This window comes from Corvus brachyrhynchos, unplaced genomic scaffold, assembly GCF_000691975.1.
Source record: "Corvus brachyrhynchos isolate BGI_N302 unplaced genomic scaffold, ASM69197v1 scaffold61, whole genome shotgun sequence".
Lineage (NCBI taxonomy): Eukaryota > Metazoa > Chordata > Aves > Passeriformes > Corvidae > Corvus > Corvus brachyrhynchos.
Window position 1 is genome coordinate 7,791,236 of NW_008236478.1, and position 25,241 is coordinate 7,816,476.

General features: G+C 40.2%; 1 protein-coding gene across 5 annotated transcripts in view; it reads right to left on the reverse strand.

The window, feature by feature from the left end:
- The window catches only part of BTRC (beta-transducin repeat containing E3 ubiquitin protein ligase), a 112,046-nt gene that overhangs the window by 65,326 nt on the left and 21,479 nt on the right, over positions 1 to 25,241 (reverse strand). For 4 of the 5 annotated variants that reach the window (XM_017726142.1, XM_017726141.1, XM_008643843.2 and 1 more), the window contains one exon: positions 10,837 to 10,914. The exons of the other annotated variant lie outside the window; for it this stretch is intronic. In XM_017726142.1, the coding sequence (XP_017581631.1) occupies positions 10,837 to 10,914 (78 nt within the window). The remainder of the gene's footprint in view (positions 1 to 10,836; positions 10,915 to 25,241) is intronic. 5 annotated transcript variants of the gene reach the window in all.

Genomic DNA, 25,241 nt, shown 5'->3' on the forward strand with positions numbered 1-25,241 from the left:
CAGAAGTCTGATGGCCTCTTGCAAATACTTGCCAATCTCATAAAACCATCACCCTGGTATGCACAGAACTTTCTCCTCAGAAGAAAAATCAGAATGGTATAAACTACTGTAAACTGGGGCCTAGATATAGCAGCCCAACTGATAGACAAAAAGTTGACACCATCTGCTTTGCACTGGCATTCAGACAATACCATGCAAACCTCATTTTACAGGCATGGTATTAGTTAAATTCAACCAGATTGTGAAGGTGAAAAACCATGAAGAGTTTATAAGATTCTTTGTTCAGTTTTTACATTTGTGTAATTTAACCCATTTATTGTAAATCCGTGATTTCTTTCATTTGTAATTTAATTCCTAGAATTCCAGATGCAGTATTTCTGCACAACTTGTCTGCTACATACTGTAAATTTCACGAGGAGCCCTGACTTGAGGAAATCTACTACTAACTCCTCTTTGCAGATCAAAAGCTCAGCCACAAAAACATTTACTGAAAGCAACAAGGAAGTCTGTGGCTCTGTGAACTGAACCATGAACTCAGATCTTGTCGGTCTTTTTCCTCCCAAGACAGGTACGCACAAACCTTGGTTGCACGCCAGCTTTTTAAAAGCTGGGCTTACAACAGGCTTTCTGCACATTTACAAATGGTAAAGAGTAGACAATCCAAATACAAAATGTGAAATACTAAATGCTAAACCTAAAGACACCAGCATTTCCTGAGAATGAAAGAAGCTCACTATGCACTATTCAAAAGTTATGTGCATGTCAGAATGCACATACAAATAATTATTCCACTGTATTGCCTAATTTTTATTACTTTCATCCACACATTACATCTCAGTGAGAACAGCACCAATTGAACTTCCAATGATGCCATGATGATTTTTTGCCTTTTCTTTTATATCCCTGTCATACCTTTTTACAACTTCTGCATTCTTAGTGCTTTTTGCCTACATTCTTGGACTTGTTTGTTCAGCTAGGAGACTAAACATTTTAGAAGCTTCGTAGGTAGGGGTTAGTGTGCCTCAGACCCCAAGGTCCTCTCCAGAACACATTCTGTAAACTGAGATAGAACCATCCAGGGGAAGGTTCTTTGGGGAGGGGGGTTCATTCAAGCCTCTCATTGGGGAATCTTTGATAGATATGTTAATTAGTAAAACCTATAATGTTATACCTGATCTTTTGGGGGGGGCATTGTGGTGTGCATTTTGGTGCATTTGACCTGGACGTAGTGCACCTAAGGATCCTCAAAATAAATACCAAGGTAAAATCCCTTTTTCCCTTCTAACCATGTTTGACTCTTGATTTTAAGACCAGGAAAAGGCATCACCAGCATAATTTGTTCATCAAATCCCACAATACCAGGATTACTGACTTTTGACAGAACTAATATAGCATAAATTTGAAGAAGACAAAATAAAATACTTCTTCACACAGCTGGCAGTGAACTTCTGGAGCTTGCTGCCCCAGAACATCATGCAGAGAAACATCATCAGAAGTGGAAAAAGGGACTAAACAAACCCATGGACAGCAGCTCCATAGATACTCAGCACAGATATCCCCTAGGCATCCCTAACGCAACAGCAGTAGATGCTGCAGGAACAGGAGGGCAGTCGAGTACCAAAAGAGGCCAGACTTGTTTGCTCTCATTCAACAGCACCTTCCACTGACAGTGCCAGAGTTGGCAGTGGATGAGCAGACTCTGGGTCTGACTGACCTGGACGTTCCCATGCTATCAGTACCTCTCTGCCCTTTGACAACATGCCAAGGAACTCCTCCTTCCCAACCTTTTCAACCACAGAAGGAGAGAAGAACATGCTTTTACCATGAGAGCCAACTTTTACACAGTAATTTTATTACATAAGGATTTATCTAGTATGTGCCAAACCAGACAACCATTTAGTCCTTCAGCAGCTCTTTGTTTCCCAGTGGAAGTAAAAGAGAAAAAGGAAAAACCAAAAGGAGTATATATCATGTATTCAACACATCAGGATGCATATTTGAGATTAAAACATAAAGTACTCTTCAGTTTGACATACATTACTGTCTTTGCAAAGTTACAAAGTTCTTCTTATTTTCCCATTCTCACAAAAGAATGCCTTATTGGCCTCGTGGGATGAATAAAGAGGGCAAAGAAGATTCACATGCATGTTCTACAATATGTTTTAAAGGGTTGGAAGCAAAACACAGAAAACCTAGTTGTCCCTTGTAGTCCAGGGGAAAAAGAGGTAATGTCACTCTACTTGATAGGTCTCAATGGAAATGTACTGACAATGTTACAAAGAAGCTGCATCTGGCTCATGAGGCCAAGTTGTAAGAAGCTTGGAGAATATATTTTTAAGGCAGTATTATATGGGAATCTCTGAATGCTTTTTTGCAGGCAGCAGTTACTGGCTACAGAGAGACAAAATGGCTGCTGGACACGGAGATTTGGTTTCATCTGATATTGTTTGTACACTAGTAATTACTAGTGAATAGATCCAGTGAATAGACTAGAGAATTCTGAAAGCAGAGTTAATGTCATATCAAGTAATAATGCAGAGCCCTTCATGTTAGGTGAAACATTTGATGGTGTCTAATGCTATACTGCAACATAAGAGTACCTCCTTTCATTTGTTCCAATGCCCACGGGAACACTGACTTACCTGGAAGAAAAGCAGGAAAATCAAAACCAAAACTAAGCCTCAGAAAAGGAAATTTCTCAAGTTCAGCTTTAAAGGTTGACCCTTTTACATATCTCATGTAATCTGCACCAAAACTCTTCAAGTTTCTCCTCACCTTTCATCAAAATAAGAGGTTTCTTCATCAAGAAAAAGTATTCTGAAATGGTAGCCTGGTTCAACGCTACAGGCAGATAGCTTTGCGTTGGAGTGCTTTAATATGTTTTTATATTGCATATAAAGCATGCAAACATAAACCAGTTTGTTGAAAACTACCCTCTTTGTGGAAGCTGGCTGTAATTCTGAACAAGTTTTCAATTTTCACACTGCTGCTAGGGTAAAACATTTTAAAGAGTTTAATTTTTACAGTGGCTTCAATGACACGAGATTATCTAACAAAGTAATGGTTAATCAATAGAGGCTTTAGTTGTCAGGTGAAACATATAACACACTAAAAGGGATTGATTGCAAGACTCCTCCTTATTTACTGGGAGGTATATATTTAAAATGACACAAACTTGTTACCAAGCTGCATTCCTTTAACCTTGCAAAAGCCGTTTGAGAAGAGTGTTAAGCAGCCCTATAGCCAAACAAGCTCTAATGAAAAAAAAAAAAAGAAACCTACAAATATATGGGGCACCAAATCATGTCAGAAGCAGGGGAACCACAAAGCTGTATTCACTCTCAGCCAAAGGCTTCAAATGCCACAGAGGCACTAGACTATGGTTCACTAAAGATAGAGCTGTATCTGATCTCATTCCGTAAGTGTCTTTGGTTACATTTTTCTTTTTAAAGAAAGTATGATCCTGCTCTTTTGACACAAACACATAAACATTTCTCCTCTTGTCTGTGCAGCTCTGGATGAACACTGAGCACCAAGCTGAAGCCTCGAACTCCAGGCAGAACTCCATGTGTGTGCAGCTTTTCTACCAACTGAAATCCATTTCTTTGGCCATTCATTCCAAGAATCCCCAGTCCCTGAACAAAGCTCCACTTTTTAATAGAAGCTGCAACCCAGGAGCTCAATAAGATTTCCCCCCCCAATTGTTAGTAATTACATGATTTATCAGAGAAAGATAACACTAATAAAAACACAGCAAAAAGACAAAACCCATACCCTCCCTTCAAGTCATTTTCAGGGAAAAGATTATTAAACTGTTCTTTTTGAACAAGGGCTTTTGTAGCTAAGCACAAATTGCCAAACGGTTAGAAAAAAAGTTATTAGACTCAGAAGAATTCAGCAGAAATGGGAAGTTATATAAACAAATCACTCCAGCAGATTTGGAAAGATCGCTTTCATCTTATTTAGAGTCTTAGGAGACTTGCATTAATTACCCTTTAAAGGTCTTTCACATGGACTATTTAAAATAAATGCAATTTATTTATTTATTTCAAATGAGGTGCTTCTTCTGAAAGAATTAAGTAATCTTAGCAAATTTAAAAACGCTTTTATAAACAGGTAATTAAAAAGAAGACTAGAATTAAGTCAAGCTGTAAGACATTACCCAAGATCTGCCTCGACTATTTTCTTAAGACGAAATTTTTGTTATCCCTTGCCCAGCCTTGGGAACGATAGTCTCCACAGAAAGTTGCAAGACAAAATAAAGACTAGCCAAACAAAAAACTAGATCGTTTACAGGATTTTCCCTAAAGCACAGTTTGTCATATTGCAATTACACCTTGACGACTGTGAAAGCCAGAGTCCTTAATATTGCCACTAGAGGGAAGACGTGTCTTAACACATGGCAATGGTAGTTGGGGAGTGGGTTTCCTTGAGCAATTACCATAACAAAGCTCCCTTGGCTGTGTGCACCTTCTAATTACCCAGTACAATTAAAATGACTTACCTAAAACAAACATTAAGAAAAAGGCCCCTAAAACAAAAAACCTCAAGACAATGCAAACAAAAAGCCTTAGTCCAATATGCTTGTTACCTGAAATTACATTAAAGCTGAAGATCTTTTTTAACTCATCCATCAATGCACAAGGGGGGGGGAACACAAAAAGGAGTATGCCACAATGCCAAGCACCATGGGGTTGTTCAGCTATGTAAAAGCATTAAAACAAACAAAAACAAAGAGCAAGGCAAACTAGATCTCTTGTTAAAGAAGGGGAAAAAAAAAAGAAAAGGAAAATGTTGTGGTATTTAGCCATCTGGTAGCTGCTTGAAAACAAATTGTCCTCAAAAGAGCAGAAATACAGTATGTCTTCTCGCAGTTCACTGGCTTATGAATCAGACTACTTTTTCTACTTTTTTTTTTTTTAATACAGGCATGGTAGTGTTATACTTCTGTGCTGCTGCTTTCACTTCCCTCTTGTCCCACTGTGCAGACATAACCATGGTCATCCCAGTCAGACCCAGTTATTCTAACTTGGATGCATTATCCACAGTCTTTCGGGATACATTGTTGGGCCCATTGTTCAAAATCCCCCAGGATTTTCTTTTCCTAATAGCTACTTGCTGATTTTTAAACCCTTAAATCTTTCATTTTATAAGGCATATCATTAAGGGAAGATGGCAGCCAAGTGATTTTTCTTTCCATTGACAATTTGTGACATTTTTCCAGCAGCGCGCAAGGTGTTGAAAACCTGGCAGCTGTTACCTCCCGGGATGAAGATCCTTTTTTATCCTCCCTTGACAGTTTAACTCAATGGGTCAGCACCTTTAAAGACTGCAAAGTACCACTGAAGTGGATGGAGGCTTGAATTACTGCTCCCTCCCTAATCAATGTAAACCCTCACTGCAGGTGAAACTCTTCATCTATAGAGGTGCACGGGGGAGGAAAATGTAATGCCCTGAGCCAGATGGTTTTCATCTTGTTTTTTAAAGAAGAAAGGAACAAGCTAACAAGGGGACAGCTACTTTTGTTAGCTTCTTGGCCTCTCTCATGGCTTTGGATCCCCAGGGTTCCAGCCACACAAGAGAAAGAATACAGAAAAACATAAACACTTAAAGAAATATAACTAGGGGGCTGGCAACATGCTGCTTTCAAAGAGCTGGGAGCCCTGTTCAGCGCTTTATTTATCACTGCCCACGTTCTTCGGATGGTAAGTGGACATGGACACAAAGGGCAGGGGGGAGCAGACAACACTTGCAATTTACTCAATTACAGAGGAATGCAGCAATGCGGCGGGGTGACAGATTCCTATTAGCACTAATGCTGAAAGAGCCCAGTGGCCTTTCCGCCACAAGGCAGCATTCCCATTGTAACAGACTCCAGCACATCCCGCTTTGGATAGCTTTTTAACACACATTAAGCGTCACAAAGGAATGGAAATTATTCTTTTGTTGTTGTTGTTTGAGAATAATAAGTAAAAAAGATTAAAAAGAAAGAATAATCTTGCAAATAAAGCTAAGGGTGTACCTCTAGCAATTTCAGGGGGCTTTTCAATCAGCAACTACTTACTACCAAGCATTGTGTAAAAGATGAGGTAACCAGAATAACTTTATAGACTAGGACTGCCCTGCCTCAACCAGCTCTCCAACAGAAGGCAAATCTGAAATGCAGCATCTTCCCCAAAGTGATGGAGGGAGCTGAAGGACCCTCTCTTCCTCCACACCAAGCAACCTTCCTCAACAGTCAAGAAGAGGGCTTCAATTTTTCACAGCAGAAACACTTTTGCGGAGGAGAAACGTGCCTGGAGGGGAGCCCTAAGCAGTGGGACAAGGCTGCCAGCTGAAAGTACAGTGCTAATGGCTGCTACTTCTTGTTTTCCCTTTTCTCTACCTTCTTCAGCCGCTTTCTGCTTCTCACGGTTTTCTTGAGTACTGGCTTTAAACTCTTAAGATCAGACTGTGCCTATTTTAACTTTGAAATAACGCCCAGAGCATGTTTTAGGTGCTACATGTAATTTTAGAAAATTATCTCAAATCTGTAAGAGTGAATTGAGGTAATATTCTGTGCCAAAACCATAAGAGGAAGAATTCTTGAAAATGCTAAGGGGCTTGTCTGAATGGGGTAATAGACAGGGATTTTTTTCCCCCGGACTTCCATCTGGAAGCTTGCAGAAAGACAGCAGAGTCCAGTGTGAGGTTTGCAGGCAGCCTCGCTGCTGCCAGCTTTTCCCCACAAGGCACCTTCGCCCACAGATGAACCACAGCAGCAAAAGGTACTTCATTATTGCTGCACTGAAGAGAAGGGAGGGAAGGTTTTAAACAACCAGCATTGTGCCCGTCTTCTTTAAAAACCAGCGGGGTAATCAAGTTCAGGGCAGCCCCGGACAGCTGCCCTGTGACCTATTCATGTTGACCCCCACTATTCATCACTTTCTGTAGGACTATGAGGGCAAGCTCCTGGGGAGTGACCACCACAATAGACAGATACGAGCCAACAATAATACAGTTCCTGCAAAAAAACCAGATGGCACTGCAATAAATTTACAAATCTGCATTCATGGCTCTGTTAAAAACACCCAGAAGCTAAAAGGCTGGAGGGGCCCCCAGAGAGCTTCCCCTTCCCAGTTTCTAAAGGCCGGCTCTCTCCCCAAGACTATTGAGCTCATGTTCTTCATAAATGAAGGATGGAGACTAGCCCTTAAAATAACAAATGGCTGACCTAATCAATCTAGTGTTTGGGTCTAACACTAAATGATAGGCACTGAAAACTAATTATGGTTTTTGGCAAGGAAGTTGAATTAAAATGGAAACACACAGGTTAAAAACGCACTGAAGCATTTGCGAGTCCCTTTGAAAGGGCAGCACACACACACACACGCTCGCATGCAGGGCTTGAAACAGGAACCTGATTCAATAACTCATGCATTTATTTTTAAAATGAATCAGATTAGTCCCATGTGTGACCTGCCGGTCCATCTGTATGAGCTGGACTTAATGGGCACTCTTCTCATACTTACTTCGGTTTGAAGTATGAGAGAGATAAATTTAGTTTAATTTTCAACAGATCAAGCTATCCATTTTCCAAATGGACCATCTGGATCAGCCTATTAAAATTAATTTATAACTTTGCAGTGTGAAAATTCGTTTGTTAGCTTAAATAAAGTTGCCAAAAACTTTTGCCACTTGTCATTGTTTTTTTCTGGTCTGTTTTCATACTATGATTTTCTGTTTATCCCTTCAAAATTTAATTTTGTCAGATCAAGCACTCAACAAAAACTGAATGTCTGCATCCGTATTCCAAAGTCTGTCATAGCTTAGATCTTTTCACTGTTCCAGATACCAGTGAAAGTCAAGTTCATTGCCTTTTTCTGTTTCCCAGTGCTAATCTCCATGTCTCTTCAGCCTTGCTGCCCCCACATGCACCCAACAGCGGCCGTGCTTTCCACTTCCAGCAATTTAAGGACACAGCCCCACTTGTTGAGACTTCTGAAGACACACTTCTCCATAAACCATTTTAATCAATAGCAAAATGACATTTCTTCTATTAAGAGTTCCATAGCACTGAGCAATGGGTGTCTTCAGCTCCTGCATACAACTTCAGATACATAAAGTAAGCATTACACCTCCTTAATACCTCCACCTTCTGGTATGTCTTTTCCATAAACCCACCTGAGAAAACACTTATGCTTAAGGCTGCATAACAGCACTGCAAACAAGGCAAGAAAAGGAAATGCACCTTTACTTAAACTTGTTAGCAGCTGAACATGTCAAGAAATCATACTTACCTTGAAGTGGTCTGATGCATCTCATTAATTTCCTAAGACTAATCAAAAAGTACTAAATATGTGGATACTTCCACTGGAAAGACCATTAAATAAACAGACTTCCCTTCTACCCACATACACTCAATTTCTCTGTGCATGTAGGCCCACGTTCCCAAATAATGAAATATTACGGGAGGAACAGAAAATACGAAACTGTTCACACAATATTTACCAAGGTAGCATCTTTCCACTGGAATGGAAGGCATTTTTTGTGTATTACTGCTTTGACAGCATTGGCAGGTCACATAATTTTGGTTCTACAAAGTATGGATAGATGTAAGACATGGCAGCCACTCTGCATACCTTTCTGTAGGAGATGCAGATCTTTCCAGTAGGTATTACTCATTGGTTGGGAGTATTTAGGCACATGGCTAAATATGTGTCCGACTTCAGGAATGAGAGCTGGAAAACTCCCCACTGCTCCTGGAGAAGAGGAGCAGAGAAGAGGAGCAATCTGAGCTTTCAAAATGCTCAGACAGCTTTATTTATGTCTATGTAAAGAACCAGAATTCCTTCCATAACAGACAAAAAATCATGGACCACCACCTCCTATGATCTAGACAAGAGGGCACCTGCTTTAGACTAAGACTGCATCCTGAATTTATCTACAAAGACTGTTCCCAGCACAAAGTCCCCAGATAGCAGTAGAAGACCCAAGGATTTTGTCCTGCATCTGTCACTGTAAAGACTGGACACAAAGATGGAGACTGATACAACGTCTCAACAATACTGTGCAACACAGCCAACCATCTTCAGTGTAAACAATGTCCATTAAATTCTTTCCAATATGAAATCTCGGGACACTACAAGTGGTTTTTTAGTTGTATTCCTGGTATCTACTTGATTATGATGAATTGTGGGCCTGAGGGAAAAGACAGCTTTCCTGTGACACTAAGAATACTTCTACAGATTGAAATATAACAAAATGGAAACCCAATTCAAGAAACTGTACCTTCCTCATCTGTATAATACAGTTTGTAAATATCCGTTTCCTCAATCAATAATCATGAGGAAGGACTCAGTGTGATGAGAAGACACACAAAATAAGTAACTCATGATCCTTCTTATTTAACATCTCTTACTATTAATCTTTTCTTGAAGAAGAGACATATACCTCTTCTTGCTGAACCTGAAAGCTTGCCATTGATAACATAACTCTAAGATAAAAAACCCCTGATTTTCTGGCATGCTGGGGACCTTGTTTCCTATCCTGGGGATACACAGCAGGGACCTAGTAGCTTTGCCCTCCTCCTCCAGCTCTTGTTTGTTGTTGAATGCCAGAAACAGTTTAAGTTTCATCTAACATATTTAATCAATTCTGCAAGATAATCCTTCTCAGCAATAAGTGGGACCTCAGTCATTATGCCAGCATATTGCCTCATGTCTAGAAGACTTATATGGACTACATCTGTTAGATGGACCTGTCTTGGTCACATGTATGTGGTCCCTTACATGACACCTCCTCCCACAAAATCAAACACTCCTAACACAATGCATTATTAAAACCCAAAAATCCCCCTCCAAACAAACCATGCAAAACCAACAACTGAGCACAAGTGCACTGTATCAAAAAGATACTTCTTCCTTTACTGTGGTTCTGACCCACAACTTCTCCTGGAAATAGCAGATGTGGGGCAGGATTGTGCCATCTTATTCCTCTGCCTGAGACTGCTGCTCCTGTGGCTGAGATGCAGAAGGAAATGTAATAATTCTTCAGCTGCTGCAATCTGTGGCCTGGGGTATTCACTGAAGTCACATTCACCAATGGTTTCACTCTGATTCACCAGCCAGCAACCTCAGGCAGCTAAGGCATGGACATAATTTTGCTTCTGCTGCCTGAAGGTTGCAGTGGGGAAAAAGACCAAGGTGAAAATGGACCAGAAATCACTAAACCAAACTTAAAATTTCCCAGAAAGCACATGCCAGACTCCCTTTGTTGGCCATGGGGATTAAAAAAAGGAATTATTTTGAATTGGTAAGAAATTTGCTTTACTATATATAAAAGACAAAGAAATAATGTTTTATTAGACCACCCTTTCTCTTTTTTACCCATTAGTCATTTATATGAATGTAAAAGAAACAAGAACGGGTCATTTTTCAGGTTATTAACCTGGATATCACCTCCAAGAAAGTTTGCCTTCAAGGGCAGTAAAAAGCTTAATTGTTGTAGAACATTTTGAGAGTCTTGATCTGAGGCAAGGCAAAATATACTACAAACAAGACAGGAACAATTACAGAAGAAAAGGCTGAAGAGGGCTTGATGAACACCAAAAGGAGAAAGGTAAAACTAGAGTCACAGCTGACTGAACTATACTGAAGCATGTATTTCTTCAGTCATCAAACACCCCTGAATGCTAAATCCTTGTGTCTGATTTTCCTGGGTACAATTGTGACTTGCTCAGACTTCAAAGAAGAAAACACTTCCATGAGCACAAGCCAGACTTCAGCTTCCAGAAGCATTTAAGGATTCAAATAGCTAGAAAGTTTTATCACATTTTTAAAGAGACTGATCACATACCTGTCTAAGTGAATTCTTCTCAGGAATGATCTTCCTAGGGGGCTCATCATTATTACAGTCTTCTCTCTCAGAGGAATTCTGTGAAAGAAAGTAAGCTTTAATTCAGTTCTTATCCCTAATATTACTCTGGGAGGAGAAAAGAAACAATACTTTTCCTACATAGGCTGTAGTACTTTACACATACACATACTGGAGGCTAACTTGTACTTTTATGCCAAACAGCTCGTTATGGCAGAGAAAGAATTTCTTGTCCTCAACACAACAATGCACCACTGTGTAGGTATCTACTGAAGAAGCCCGTGCTTTAGGGATTTATTCTGAAACTACCAGTAACAGCCACTTTGAAAAGCTGAAATGGTGGTTGCATCAGCATGGCAACATCGGTACTCCTGAAAACCCCAGAATAACCATTTACAACAGTGGAACCTGTTGAAAACAAGAGGCTGTTAATGGGTACAACTGTTGTTCTCTGTGCCCCTATATTTTTAATCTGCCTAACAATTACTAATTGCACTGAGTCTGCTTGGCTGCTTAAAATCATAGAGAAATTATGATGGAGCTAAATTCTTGTGAAAGAGGTTGTCAGGAGATCCGACCCAAAAAACGCCCAAATATTGTGTAGGTAGTGTATGATAATACAGCTGTTTTCCTCTCCGGCCCCCTGACTCCACATACATGTACAATTTCTAGAAACACTGATGCTCCAAAATGTAAGCTGTCACCTCCAAAAAAAAAATCAGTAAGACAAGACAAAGTAGACAAGAAATACAAGGGCTTTTCCAGCATGAGTAAAAAATATAACCAGGAAACTTTTCCTGCTAATGTCATGATTAAAACCGAATATTTATTGGTTTAAAGAGAAACTATAGTTGTATCAGGACATGAAGAGTCTCTTGCAAATGTTTGGTTGAGAACTACTGGATACAGTGGGAAGAATCCTGACCTCACTGCCAAAGTCAGCTACTCTGGAAGGCAGCGTTCCTTTGCATGGGTTCAGCTACTGCATTGGGGGAGAAATGACAGCCAGCTTTGGGGGAATCCCACACACACATCTAAAATCAGTTGGATCACCACAGTATTCACAGCCTTAGGCCACACTTCCACACATTCAGTAGTGAGCAACTAAACAGGTTTTAAAGAGATACAGAAAAACTGTGTAGGGAGAGCTCTGCCAGGAAAGGGGTGGTTTTCCAGTTACTTGCAGACAAGCTCTGGACCACGTCTATTACAGCAGAAGTTTGCATTCTGTACCTGTCCCCCAAATAACCTGTCCTTTGCTGAGCACGGCTCTGCCTGGCTTCTCACAGAGACAGCTTCCAGCCCAACACCTCAGGAGACAGAAGTGGCATCTGTTGGCAGAGGAGGAGCGGGGCCCTGCGAGCAGTGGCAGCGCAGGGCCAGCAGCAGGCACGGCAGCTGCGGGAAGCCGTCAGCCGAGCAGAGCGTGTGCCCACTGCAGTGCTGCGTGATCCGGCAGCAGCGGGGCAGCGCGGGCTCGCTGCTCCGGGCAACGGGGAGGAAAGCGACAGCCAGGACACAGGGCAGGGGCAGAAGCTGTTTGCTGAGAAATGGCAGATAAGGGGTTGGAGGGAGAGGAGCACAACAGTAAAACCGTACTTGGGATGTCGTAAACTGGTCAGGAGTAAATCAAGGCTTGCAGACCAACTACTGATTTTTATTTTTTAATTTTTTTTTAAACAAGATATAGAACTTGTAAGGCACCATGACATTTGGGATGCTGTAACCAGGGTTTTATAATGGAAATCAGTCCTAAACAAGCCTGATAAATCACTGTAAGAGATGACCTTTTTAAAGTTTTTGTATGAGGTCTCAGTCAGGACCAAGTTATTACATTAAATCCTGCTTTGAAAGAACTGAGATCATAAAAACATACAAGCTAGAATCGCATATATACGAAAAGGAAGGTCAGACATCAAAGCTGCTCTTTTCTGCTCATGAAATTTAGTTTAGTAAGTGGTTCGTTCAAGTTAGGATTTTAATTTTTGTGCTTTGGGAAAAAAACCCCAAAACGCCAAGAGTGAAAACCGTAAGAACCTGAGGTGAGTTACTACAGATTTCCAGGAAATGCATTTTGTTGTGGCTGCAGGGTGAAGAGGTTGTTTACTACTTCTGGATGTATTTTCAACATCCACCCCCTTCCCTACAGTAAGTGTCAGAATGACTTCCCTTTCGAAATAATCTCTCTACAGCAGTGAAATCTTGCATTCTTCTCACCTTTCAAAGCCACTAAGGATCCTCCCTCACACAAACATCAAAAAGCAGGAACTGCTGATGAACTGTCAGCCCTTATTTTGAAATTTCTAGTTACTGCAAAGCTTCAAGTTATCTACTTTTTCTTTAAGCTGAGCATCTAATTTTAAGAGCAAGCAGAGGACCATTTTGCATTCATTATCTTTATAGGTGGCAAGGCTAAGAGGTTGGCTGAACAAAGACCAGACAAAGACTGCCAAGTGCATATGGTGGTTCACAGCTTGGCGTCTCACCATTCTACAGCACCAACACAGCAGCTCCGATAGCAGACTATTAAAGAGGAGCGCTGCTCATGCACTTTTGTCGGCAAGTGAGTTACGCTTGGTGAAGACAGAATGACTGGAAAGCATTACACTTAAGAAAAAGCACAGATGTTTATAACTCCCGCTCATTTCTCAGGAAAAGGAAACCTATCAATCCAGGTGCAGGTACAGGAACCCGCATATTTCAGGACTAACTGTAGCTGCATGGAAGTGAATTTCACTTGACAGGGCAACACTTATCCATGGCCAAGGGAAGAGCATAACGTAATCGACTGAAACGGTACATCTATATATTTCTCCTTGCTGAACAAGGTGGGAGGAGGGATAAACATGTGCGAGGTCAGGATAAGGTTTGTCTCAGCAGGACTCCAGCAATGCTCTCGGCCACAGGAGAGGCAGACAAAGGAATAACCGCTCTGAGCACCCTCTCGTGGTTACTGAAATGCAAGTCCCGGGCACAGACCTGGAAAGAAGCATTTGGTATCCAGACGGTAAGTTGGGTGTACTCACTGGGAATATTAAAGAACTGCAGCAACTGTACTTCATACATAGTAGGGGAACGATGGAATTTGTTTGGGGGAAAGAAGCAAAGAAAACCAGTGCATACAGAAAGCTGAAAAGCCATACAAACTCCCTTCCATCAAGGAAAATTTTTACTTCCCGCAGGTAAGCCTTCCTCCATAGACTAAAGCTGGGCTGGCTAAAAGTGTTTGCACTTGCATGCAAGGGTCTCTTCTTTTGAACAAATACAGGCAAGATTAGATGCTGAAGTCTCCAAAGCACCCCCCCTTTCCACAGACAGTTAATTTTTTTTTTTTTGCCCAAGGTCACACAATGACAGTGGAAGTACTGAGAAGAGAAGTCAGGAAACCCAAGCTCATAGTTCTTGTAACCTTGAAAATTTCTCTCTAACAGGAGATTCCTGCAAAGGGGCTCTGCCTTCCATAGCTCATTTTTCCTAAAATGGCTACTGCCTGTAATGAGATCCTTTTAAATCTGATTTGCATTTAAAACTTCAGCCTGTAATTAACAGAATATAACTCCATGGCAGGTTGTCTTAAAGACCACTACGAAATTATTACTATTTAACTCTCCCCATGAAGCCTCCTCCACCACTAAACGCAACATGCTACAATGCATACGAAATCCCCAGACTGAAGCATTTGACAGGAGATGACATGCAGTATTTTGTGTACACAACCCAGCAAAACACTGCTGGGAATGAGATATAATACATGGAGAAATGCACTCCCAGGGACTACCAATTGGGTAGAGCTACCTTCAGTACCGCCTCACTCGTTGTGGTGGAAATCAAACCCCTGCCAACTGGGGGAGGCTTTCTTTGATGCTGTTCTGCCCTGCACTAATTATAAAAGAGTACAGACACAGCCTTTTTTCCAAGTATGTGGAGGTGGGGGTGGGGGAGAAGCGTGTGTCTATGTGAAGAGCACAACTATTTTTTATGCTTTCAAATTCTTAATCCTGTTTGGAGCTGTCAGTGGGGGTTAATGGAAGCCTTGGATAGGAGAATTCCAATCTGGTTGGCAGATGGATAGGTTGGTTATAGCTGCATAACTATGTCTTGCCTGCAGGCACAATTCAGAACACTGTTAAAGCAATATAAAGTCTCTGTCAAGCTGAACCATTTGGATCAGTAGCAAGGAGAAATAATAATAAAAAAGGAGTTCATTTCTGGGCCTTGCGCGTTTATGCTAGTATGCAGAAACTGATTAATTGTCATCGTGTGCTGGTCTGCTATACCTCGGATTTCTACTTCTGGAGTAGATTTTGCATGCTAATATAATCATTCTCCCTCTTGAGACATTAGCAAATAATCAAATGAAAAACAGGATCATAATTTACTGAGATTCGGGCAATTCTCTATGCAAATTTGACTTGTTATTGCTGCTGCCTCGTTAATCTGAATGCCTTTGACAAACTCCTTTGATTTATGAACTCATGACAACTCCAATGTGTATATATTTTGCTAGATTGACATTATCATTAAGAGTGGGTGGACTGAGCTCACATGAATGGCTGATTTTATTCGCTGGTGTCTGCTGCTCAACAGCTGAGCATCTCCTTCTCACAAAGCCCCTGAGCGCCAGGCTCTTCCCATCTACCCATCCATTCATCATCTCGATGTTAATTGGCCCAGGCTTTAAGCAAATTTTCAACACGATTTAAAGGCACGATGACACTGATTACTGACCCTCTGCCATACGGTGCCTATTGATTAACCTGACAGAGATGATGAGCTTGAGGGAAACTAGGTGTGTGTGGACCTCGGGGAGGGGAAAAAAATAATATATTGTTTATGCAGGCAAAACACTTGTCTTTATCCCAAAGGCCAGAATTTGTGCTGCACTGGCCCTTAAAACACACTATTGCTTTAAACACCTGCATACAATACAGAAAATGCTTGCTTGCTTGCTGTGGAAAAATGATTACAAATTTGATGTCATGTGCAGTCTGTATTTTAATCGAGTTCCCTGATAAATAGACCCCCTCAAGCCAATCAAGTCTCGCTCCAGCCATTGCGTGAGTATACATCAGTTCAAACAGAAGCCTGGGCAGGGTGTGCTTTTTAGTGGTATCAGCAGATCCAACTGCATGTAGGAAATCTACTTGGGTATTTTAGGTCTCTAAGCAAATAATACAGTGGGAACACAGTGTGCAGTTACAGTAGAGTAAATGTTTCAAGGGCAAACTGGATGCCAGACATAGCTGTCTCAGTATTTCTGCTGCCACATTAAAATAGATGCTTTAGCACACACCAGTGAAGTAGTGCATTTCTCCTTTTCCAGTGCAAACTGTTGATACAACCTGACCCTCAAGCTCCTAAGTACATTGAATGAACACAGCATTTTATCAGAAATTGAAAATAACTGACATCCTTTTTCACATTCCTGGAAGTGTCCCTGCTCTGCACTCGGTCCTCCTCACCAAGGACAGAAGGGTACTCTTTCAGTCAAAGAGGGAGCCACTGAATAAAGAGGTACATCAGCATTCTGTCTGCAGACTGGTGCTGTATGAAAGGAAAAGGAAGCAGAAGGCCTGTTTAACCCCTGCCCAGCCCCGGGTTAAGTCTGTCAGTCAGGGCGCACTCTTCTTCTCCCAATTCAAGTCAGCAGCCTGCCAGAAGTCAGGATGTTCCTCTTCTTTAGGAGGGGGGAATTCTGGCAAAAAAGGGTATTGCTCCAAGATTCTGCAAAGTTAGTTGTCTTGCAGAAAACAGGACAAAGCATCATCAGGTAAAGGTACGGCGAAATTAGCTGTAATTGCCTAATGCTGATGTCAGTCAGAGAGGACTGAAAAGACAGAGAGATGTGTGGAAATAAGTGCCAGTCTAAGACTAGAGGCACATAGAAGTCTTATGTTCCCTTTCCAATAACCTCTGTAAGTGATAGATGAGTCCAAGCCCATTGTTATCGTTAAGGGACTGTCAGCATCCTCATTTTATAAATGCTGTCTGTCAGTTTATAAATATCTCAGCCATTTCAAACAGTGCTAGGATGAATCCTGGCATAGCCAGTGTCAGCCTGAAGCAGTATTACTGTTAAAAAAAATAAGTGTCTAATATACACTAAAAACATGTAAGGATAGCTTCTCCTTTTTTTCCTATCATGAGGCCCAAGACATTCAAATTCACACCTATTTGGCTAGTCACTAAAATATATAAAACCAGTCCTTAGGATTGGTAATGTTCTTTGAGAAGAACAAGTATGAAAGCTGCAAGTTTGAAGGCAATTCTCTGCTCTTCAGTAGATAAAACAAAAATGACAGCTATAACACACAGGGAGATCCACAGCAATGAAAATGCAGAGATAAGTACCAGACCCCATTCCTCCTTGGCATTTTCTGCACTGAACATTCACTGAGATGAGATCCTTTTAGAGAACACCATAAATTGCAATGTGTAGGCACAAGGGGGTGACTTCAGCCTGGAATGAAGGCACAGACAAGTTTCCCAGCTCTTACAAGTTTAAAGTTAAATGGTACTTTTGCAAGGGGCTTTGGCTGAGCATCAGAATGATGGAAGGAGAGGGCAGAGAATCTGCAGCCTGCCTTGCACTGACTGATAGCAGAAAAAGAAAGGGAATAAACTAAAAAGGCCTTCCAGTTCAGTGCCTGCTTTACAGACTGGCATGCATGTGTCTATCCTGTTTATTATATCTATTATCTTGTTAGCTGCCCAGAATCATGGCGCTTTTTTTCCCTCCAATACCTTTATAAATGCCCCGTGATGGAGACTTCATCCCCACCTGGAACATTTACAAGTTGAAATTTATGCCCAAGCAGCTCAGGTACCTACTATAACTTAAATTCTTAAAACTGAATCTCTGACAGAGAAAATGGGGAAGTACAACACTACCCCTCCAACCAGATACATACATGCATGTTCACACAAGTCCTAATTTGGTCTGCCTCAGTGTTAACACTGATGATGATAACATAAGTTTCAACAACATTTTCTGCAGTTGAAAACCAGGACAAGATTCTGTTTTCATATCTGTAGAATGGATCATTCACAGTTTTCTTTATTTTTCACTCAAATCAATAACTGGAAAAAATATACATTTTCAAAGCAATGAGAATTGATAACAGAACTTCATAACATAAAGAAAAGCTTCTTATGAAGTTCTTTAACTTAGTAATTATTGGTTGGCTATAAAGGGTAATTTCATGGTGTGGGAAGTCAGCATTACTAGAAGGTAAATTCAGTTTACACTAAAATATCAAAAACCAGCACAAATATCAAAGATCTGATGAACAGATGCATTTCGAACAGCAAAAATCCAGTTGTAGCTAAAAAAACCCACCACCAGCCCTCTCCCCACCAAAATACAGATGCTGGGAACAAGTCATTTAGGGGGAATTTTAAAAAGCTAGCTTTACTTCATCCACATTTTTCAAGAGGCGGGGAGAGAGAGGGGGAGAGAGAGAATATGGCTAATGAGAACAGGCTTTCCATGTTTCCCAGAAAGCAGCCCTGCTTAACAGTTCTGTTCTGTGAATTTAAGAGAGTCAGCAGTGGCAAATTTGTTTTTAATATTCAAGCTTTCAAGCCTTGCAAGCTAGTTGGCCAATGGCCCTTTCTATTCCAATGTTTGTTGGTGCCTTATTTACACACATATTACATCCGGAGAGCCTTTGAATATAATTTCACGTGGATTAAGGGAAGAACATTTGCTTCTGCTAATCAGGACATCTGGTTATTTTTGTAACTCACAGACATCTGCATTAGGCAGTTCGACTTCCCCATTCCTCATAACAAGGTTAGAGCTTAGGAAGCCTCAAGGACCTCTAGCTGAATTTTATTATTTGCATTTCCTCACAGCCGGGTCTGTTTCGGAATTTCCTTTCCTAAATAGCACAAATTGATCAGCACCTTCACAGGTATACACGTTTTTATAGCTAGCACTTTCTATGCATGATTTTATAGCGTACATCTTGTACTCCAAGATTTTATGTAGTTCAAAGCTATCTACATCTTTTTAAGGAACAGAAAGCACACATTCCCAAAAAACATGGATGAAACCATCCAATTAACCTTACAATACACATAATATGGGTACACTTTCAAATATTCAACCAGATCACCTACGTGAGACTAGTGTCAGGACTTGTTCTGAATCTTACTGTCTCTGTGCTTTGGTTTGCCTCTTCCTAGTGACTTACCCTTGTGTATCTGCTCATCACATTGAGCAAATCAATATTCTTCCCTTTCTACAGGACAACATTAATAATTTCTACAAGCTTTCAAATTCATGTTAAAATTCCTTTATAACAGTTTCAGCCAGGGTTAAATTTCTCTGCCAAACTGCGGAATTGTGCCACACATGCTTCAGGAAGAAGGATTTTGCATGCAACAGAAGCCTTTTAGAGAAGAACTGAATCAATCCAGGCTTGGCTCTCACTTCTTTGTTGCTTTTATTTTGCTACATTCCTTCCACAAAAATTAATTTTCAACACTCATCCCAGAGTATAAAAGTACTAAAGTTTGAAATTATACACCCTTAGTTCACAGCATTCTTCCCTCCCATGCCCATGAATTGTAGGCTTTTATCAGTGATTTTGTATGCTGGAATAAGATGTTTTCTTGATTTCTTTCCCCTATATGTAAGGTGGGGGGGAAAGCACAAAGTCAGCTTTTACAGGCTTGGAATATAAGCCAACATTCAAAATACAAGTCAAAAACATATTTCTAGTCCTAACAAGAGTACGGATCCAGGGAGAGTTTTTAAAAACTTTTTATTTATTAAAATTCTCTAGATACAGTTTAACTTTCTTTGTACAATATTTATTACAGCTTCATCTGCATAGGAGCTGCAAGTGCTCTTAGAAACGGGTTGTAAAAGTGTCTAGCTTTGCTGTAGATTTCATGTCCTTCTTCAAGCATTATTTTCTAACTTTTTATAACACTTCTCTAAAAGAAACAATGCCATCTCACTGGTCTGACTTTAAAACCCCTTCCCCTCTCATCCCTGGTCACCACGTACACTTATTACTATAATTTCCTTTTTCCAAAACCTCGCATTCTGAGCTTTCCTGTCAAGCAGACAAAATACCTCCACTTGTCATCACATCCCTTCCTCAGAGCCTGTGGCATTCTCACTCCCAAACACCTAAATCAACCACACCATCCTCATCTCGCTGTACTGCTTTATGCTTTTCTTGTTGGTTTTCCTTCCTATTTTTTATTGCAGGAAAGGGGAAAATGAGATACAAAACAAAGGCATGAAGCAAAAGTTGTCTGTCCAAAGTAAAAATGACACCATAGGGGAACAAAACTTGTTAACTTTTTAGGTACAGTTTCTCCCCCAAAGCAGCTCACTTGCTAAGAAACAGCTACTCAGTGATCTCACTGCAGTGCCAGACTGATGGGAATTCACAGCACACTGTCTACACCACCGAATGTGGAGGCACCCAGATCTTTGTCTTAAGACACTGTGAGAGCCAGGCGACCCTGTAGCCAAAGCTACTTGGTTCTCAATCTGGAACAGGTTCAAAGTACCTACAATCACCATGGAGCAGTTTGGATGACACAGCTCCACCTCCCCAACACGCCTCACAGTAGTAATTAGTCCGTACAGTCAGGCTTTGGTGCTTTTTCCAGCTTCCAAAGCTACACTATTACAAAAAGCATCAGTCACATCATTGGACTATGACGCAAATTTAGTTAGCTTCCAATACAGGGTGTTTACCTCCATACAGTGCTGTTGAAAAACCTCATTGATGATATGAAAATAAAAGGTGTGTTCGTTCAATCATATTAAGCAAAAAGAATTATAATCTTCTAATAAAAGAATCAAAAGTTACAGATTATGCACTGCACATTATAATGTTTGGCTAGCAAGCACTGCTGCCTTTTAACAGCTGCGACCCAAGAAACAAACCCTTGGGTTCTCCTGATTTGGCTGGAGCAAATTTAAATGTGGCAACACAACAGCCCCTCCTGCAACATTTAAATTTAACAGCTCACTATTAGGTTGTACTATTATAAAATAATTCCAACTCTGGAATGCCATTTTCTTGAACTAGAACAAGGAGTTACCAAGTATTATTTTAAATTTCACTGTGCTGGGTAAGGAAGAAGAGTTGGACCTGCTTTGGAGACCATCAAATGGGATGAGCAGCCAAGCAACCAAAGAAGGAAAGATAAAGACATACATAGGTTCTCACCTTCAGATACCTTGGGGCTGGCAAACATTTTGTTCCTAGAGGAAATCATACAGCTCTAGACCACCGCCTATTGAGATCCGGTAGTTGCAGCTTTTTTGCTACAACAAGAATGGCTTATTAAACCTACAGCATATCTGTTTTATTTAACTTCTTGGTGGAAAGGGGCCAGGAAAACAAAATGTACTTAAATGCTGAATTTTTTTTCCAGGCTGAATGCCTTTCATCCAGTAAGACATTCAAAGCAGTGACCCAGCAAATGGATTGAAAAAGCAATCTTCCGTCTCAGTGCCACATTATCATTCCTATTCAGTATTCTCGGTGAGATATCTCAATCAGCTGGATGTGTGTGTAAGTGACAGCGCAGCCCATTGCTGGGTTAATTAAACATTTGACTTTAACACCCTCCCCATCATTAAGCAAATAAAAACAGATAATTCAAACTGCACTTCATCCACGGGGTACACAACATACATGTCAAAATTAAGAGAGTCCAAGGCCCTCAGGGAGTTCTACTCGGGGAGGTAATCAGTTTAAATCTTATCTGGTTTATCAATTATTCTATTGATTAAAGCAGGGTGATTATACAAAACTCCCTCTTGCCACATGGGATACATGTCAGCAGAGCAGGACAACACACAGAGGCTCAAAAACGATTTAAAGAAAATACAGACAGATGAATAACAGTCTTTTAGTACATGCCAGCAATCCATAGATGGAAAACCTGATACTTCTTTTAAACAAGTGAATTAAGTCCTTCCAAATTAGAGTGCCAATGCTTTTACCTCATCTGCTTTAAAAATCAGATCTGTATGTTGAAAGGACTATATTTTTTCATTTTAAACAGGTAATTTTTTGCTGGTATTTAAAATATGTTTTATTGATACCATCCCAGAACATAACAGACACCAAACACCAGAAATTCCAGACTTTTAAACGGTATCATACTTACCTATCAGTGACTCTGAAAAAGTGGATGGAAAGGGCATTCTCTGTATTTTCACCCTCCCACATACATACATGGCATAGCCATAAGTAGAATGTTATATTTTAATGATATAAATGTGACAGATCATCTCAGACAAAAAACAAATGTGCTCTGGAGTTGTGCAGGTTTTTTGCTTTTGCAACTCTCCAAAGTGAGATATTAGCAGCTGTGGGAGCTGCCACTGCCACATACTCATTTTCAACAAGCCCTCACAGAAAATCCCACCACAGTAGTCCTTATCACAACTCTCTTGCATGCAGCCCCACTACACAAAGCAATTCCAGTTACTTCTCATTTTTTGTTTCCAGGTGAAGACCTCTTTCTCTTCAGAGGTCTGTGTCCTGAGTTTATGATCACAGTCCCACCTTCACTGTCTCCCAGTAATACTATGTTTCAAGTTTCATCTTACCCTAAACTGGACTGTACAAGACCTTGCCCTACACATACAAAACAGGAACCTTTTAAAAACAAAACACTGGAGGCTAGTGCAAACAACAACTGGAATTTACTTCCAGAAGTTCCCTCAAAGCAGTAATTAGCAGCAAAAGAAAGCTCAGCTTTAAACCAGGGCCTTTTTTTCCTACAGCATGTCCTACAATCTGTTTCATAATGGTCATACTGGTAGCACAAATTACTTATTAGTCATCTAATCACATCTCAGCTCTTAACCAGGATACAGGGTATGAACCACAGCAGTCAAAACATCGACAAGCCAGAGAGCCCCAACACCTCACCAGCCAGTGCTGCTGGAGTTGCAGTCACAGGCATTTTAAGCAACAAGGACAGCTAAAAAGCAGGCCTGAGGTGTGTTCTTGCCCTTCACCTTCAGGAGGGGATTACGTGCTGCTCCACATTGGCATTGTGTGTGCATCCAACCATACTTCAGCCTCTTCTCTGTAGATCTCTTTTCTTCTTTGGAAGCAAACTAGAAGCCTGCATTAGCATGCTGTATTTTGCTCTCACCACTAGAAATACTGAGGGTGCTATTTGTAATTGTATTCTTTTAAGAGGTTTGTTCTCTGCAGCTGTTTTCTGCTTGCAGTGTATTTTGTGTAATCAGCACATCATCATAAATACATTGGCTGTTCCCCCGAGGGAAGCTGTCACTGTTTAATTTACAGAACAACCTGGCCAATGTGAATTCTAACACTACAGCACTATGGCAAGAAGTTACCACACTCGGAAAAACAGGTTTCTATGAATTTTTATATCAAGAGCTGGTCCCAGGACAATTTAGTTTCTAGAAATAGATTGATTTTAAAAGCACTTTATACACTGGATGGAATAGATTCTTTCCCATTTACAGCCTCTTAAGGCAGCACCAAATTCACTCCCACATTATTTTAAAGGTGACAGTCTCACCACGACCATCTTCACTTCTGGCTTCTACCAAAAGAAGGCACTGGATATAAGTGTATTATCCTACACACCAATTCTGTGTGTGTGCCTGTTTGGGTTTTTTTAATGAACAACCACCACAACATCAGTGTGTTAAGTTTGTCTTCATTTGCACAAGGGAACGTACTGTGTTGCAAGGTCAAATGTTATTATCTACATCAAAGGGTTGCTGCACAGTTTATTACTCTGAAGATGCGAGAGAAGAGCAAGGTATATTCCTGAAAGAGTACAAGCGTATGCAGCTTTATTGGCTGAATGAAGAGTTGCTTCCTTTGTTTGCTGGATATATTGTATTTCGAGAGAATAAATCACAAGGATTTTTGTAGAAGGTAGGCAAAAGGTGATGGTTGATCTTGCTGTACACAGACAACTTAGAAAATTCCACAATGGTACCAAATTATATTGGCAGTCATTTAAGAACCAGATATGAACCCTAAATAAATATTTGGGCATGATCAATGAGTTACTTGGATATTTCATTTGCAATGACTACTAGAAGCAGTCTACCTGACTACTTAGAAAAGGAGCCAAGTAGACTGAAAACCTGATTTTTTTTATTCTTATATATACACACACAAATATATTTATATATGTAAATATATAAATAAAATGCTAAAGAGAAACAACTATAAACATAAATAAAATCAGAAAAATAGAATTCCCAAAGTATAAACTTCATTGGGAATTCTCCTCAAAAAGCAACAAAAACCTGTTTCATATATTTACCAAAAAATCTGCTTTTTATTTTGAGGGGCAGCTGGTTGTTAAATAATTTTCAGTGTAACTGAAAATTATTAAAATTTCTATGTATAGCAGCAATTTTGCTAATTCTTGGTGGTAATCAGAAGCCCTGTTTAACATCACCAGACACAGGGCAAGAATACAAACATCATAAAGAATCATGCATATTACAGAGTATTTTGACAAGGAGAGTTTAGTTTTACTTAGTTTGCAGAGTATTCTAACAAATTATTTTTATATCAAATGTAAAAAAATACAAGAAACAACTATTAAAGCAAAACAAATACCATCTTGTCTCTGATAGGGGTTATGTTTATGAAAATGATCTACCAAACACAGGTAAAACTGAGTGAAAATAACTTGAGGTTTTATGGAAAAGTGAGTTTTCTGGTTATCTATAGAGGAAAGAATACAGGAAAGAGAATATCTAACTATTTTTACACACCGTGTAAGTAATAGCCAACAGAAAGCAGAGGAAATAAGAAGAAACCCACCCAACAGCGTAGCAAAGTATCTCTTAAATCTATGAATTCTAAGATTTAGCAAGCGCATTTCTACTGAGAGTGTTTGGGTTCGTTCCCTGAAATTTTACATGTGTTCACATAATACCTTACTTCAAAGAAGAAATATTTCATTTTCTTCTCCATATACAGAATTAAACAGAACTATCTCTGCATATTTCCTAAGAGTGACTGAATTCTATCACTGGCTTAAATTTAGAAGCTGGATAAAAAAGTATTTCATGACTTCTCCAAATTTGTGGTAAAATTCCGTATTTGCATTTTAAAATCAAAATTATTGGTGTTATCTCTTTGCCAGTTGTGCACAAATAGGTACAACTTGATCTTATGCCACTGGCTCCCTCTGAAGCCCTCACTGCCCGTGAAGCCATCAAATCCAAAGTGATAATGGAGCGATTTACAGGGGCTAGGCTGGGTCTAAACGCACTGGACCATCTGTGACTGGTGCGAGGGGGCTGCAGCGGGGTACCCTCAGAGCCTCCTTTCTCCATAGCAAGGGACAAAGATGTAGACTTTGGAGCAGCACGGAAGAGTCGCTGA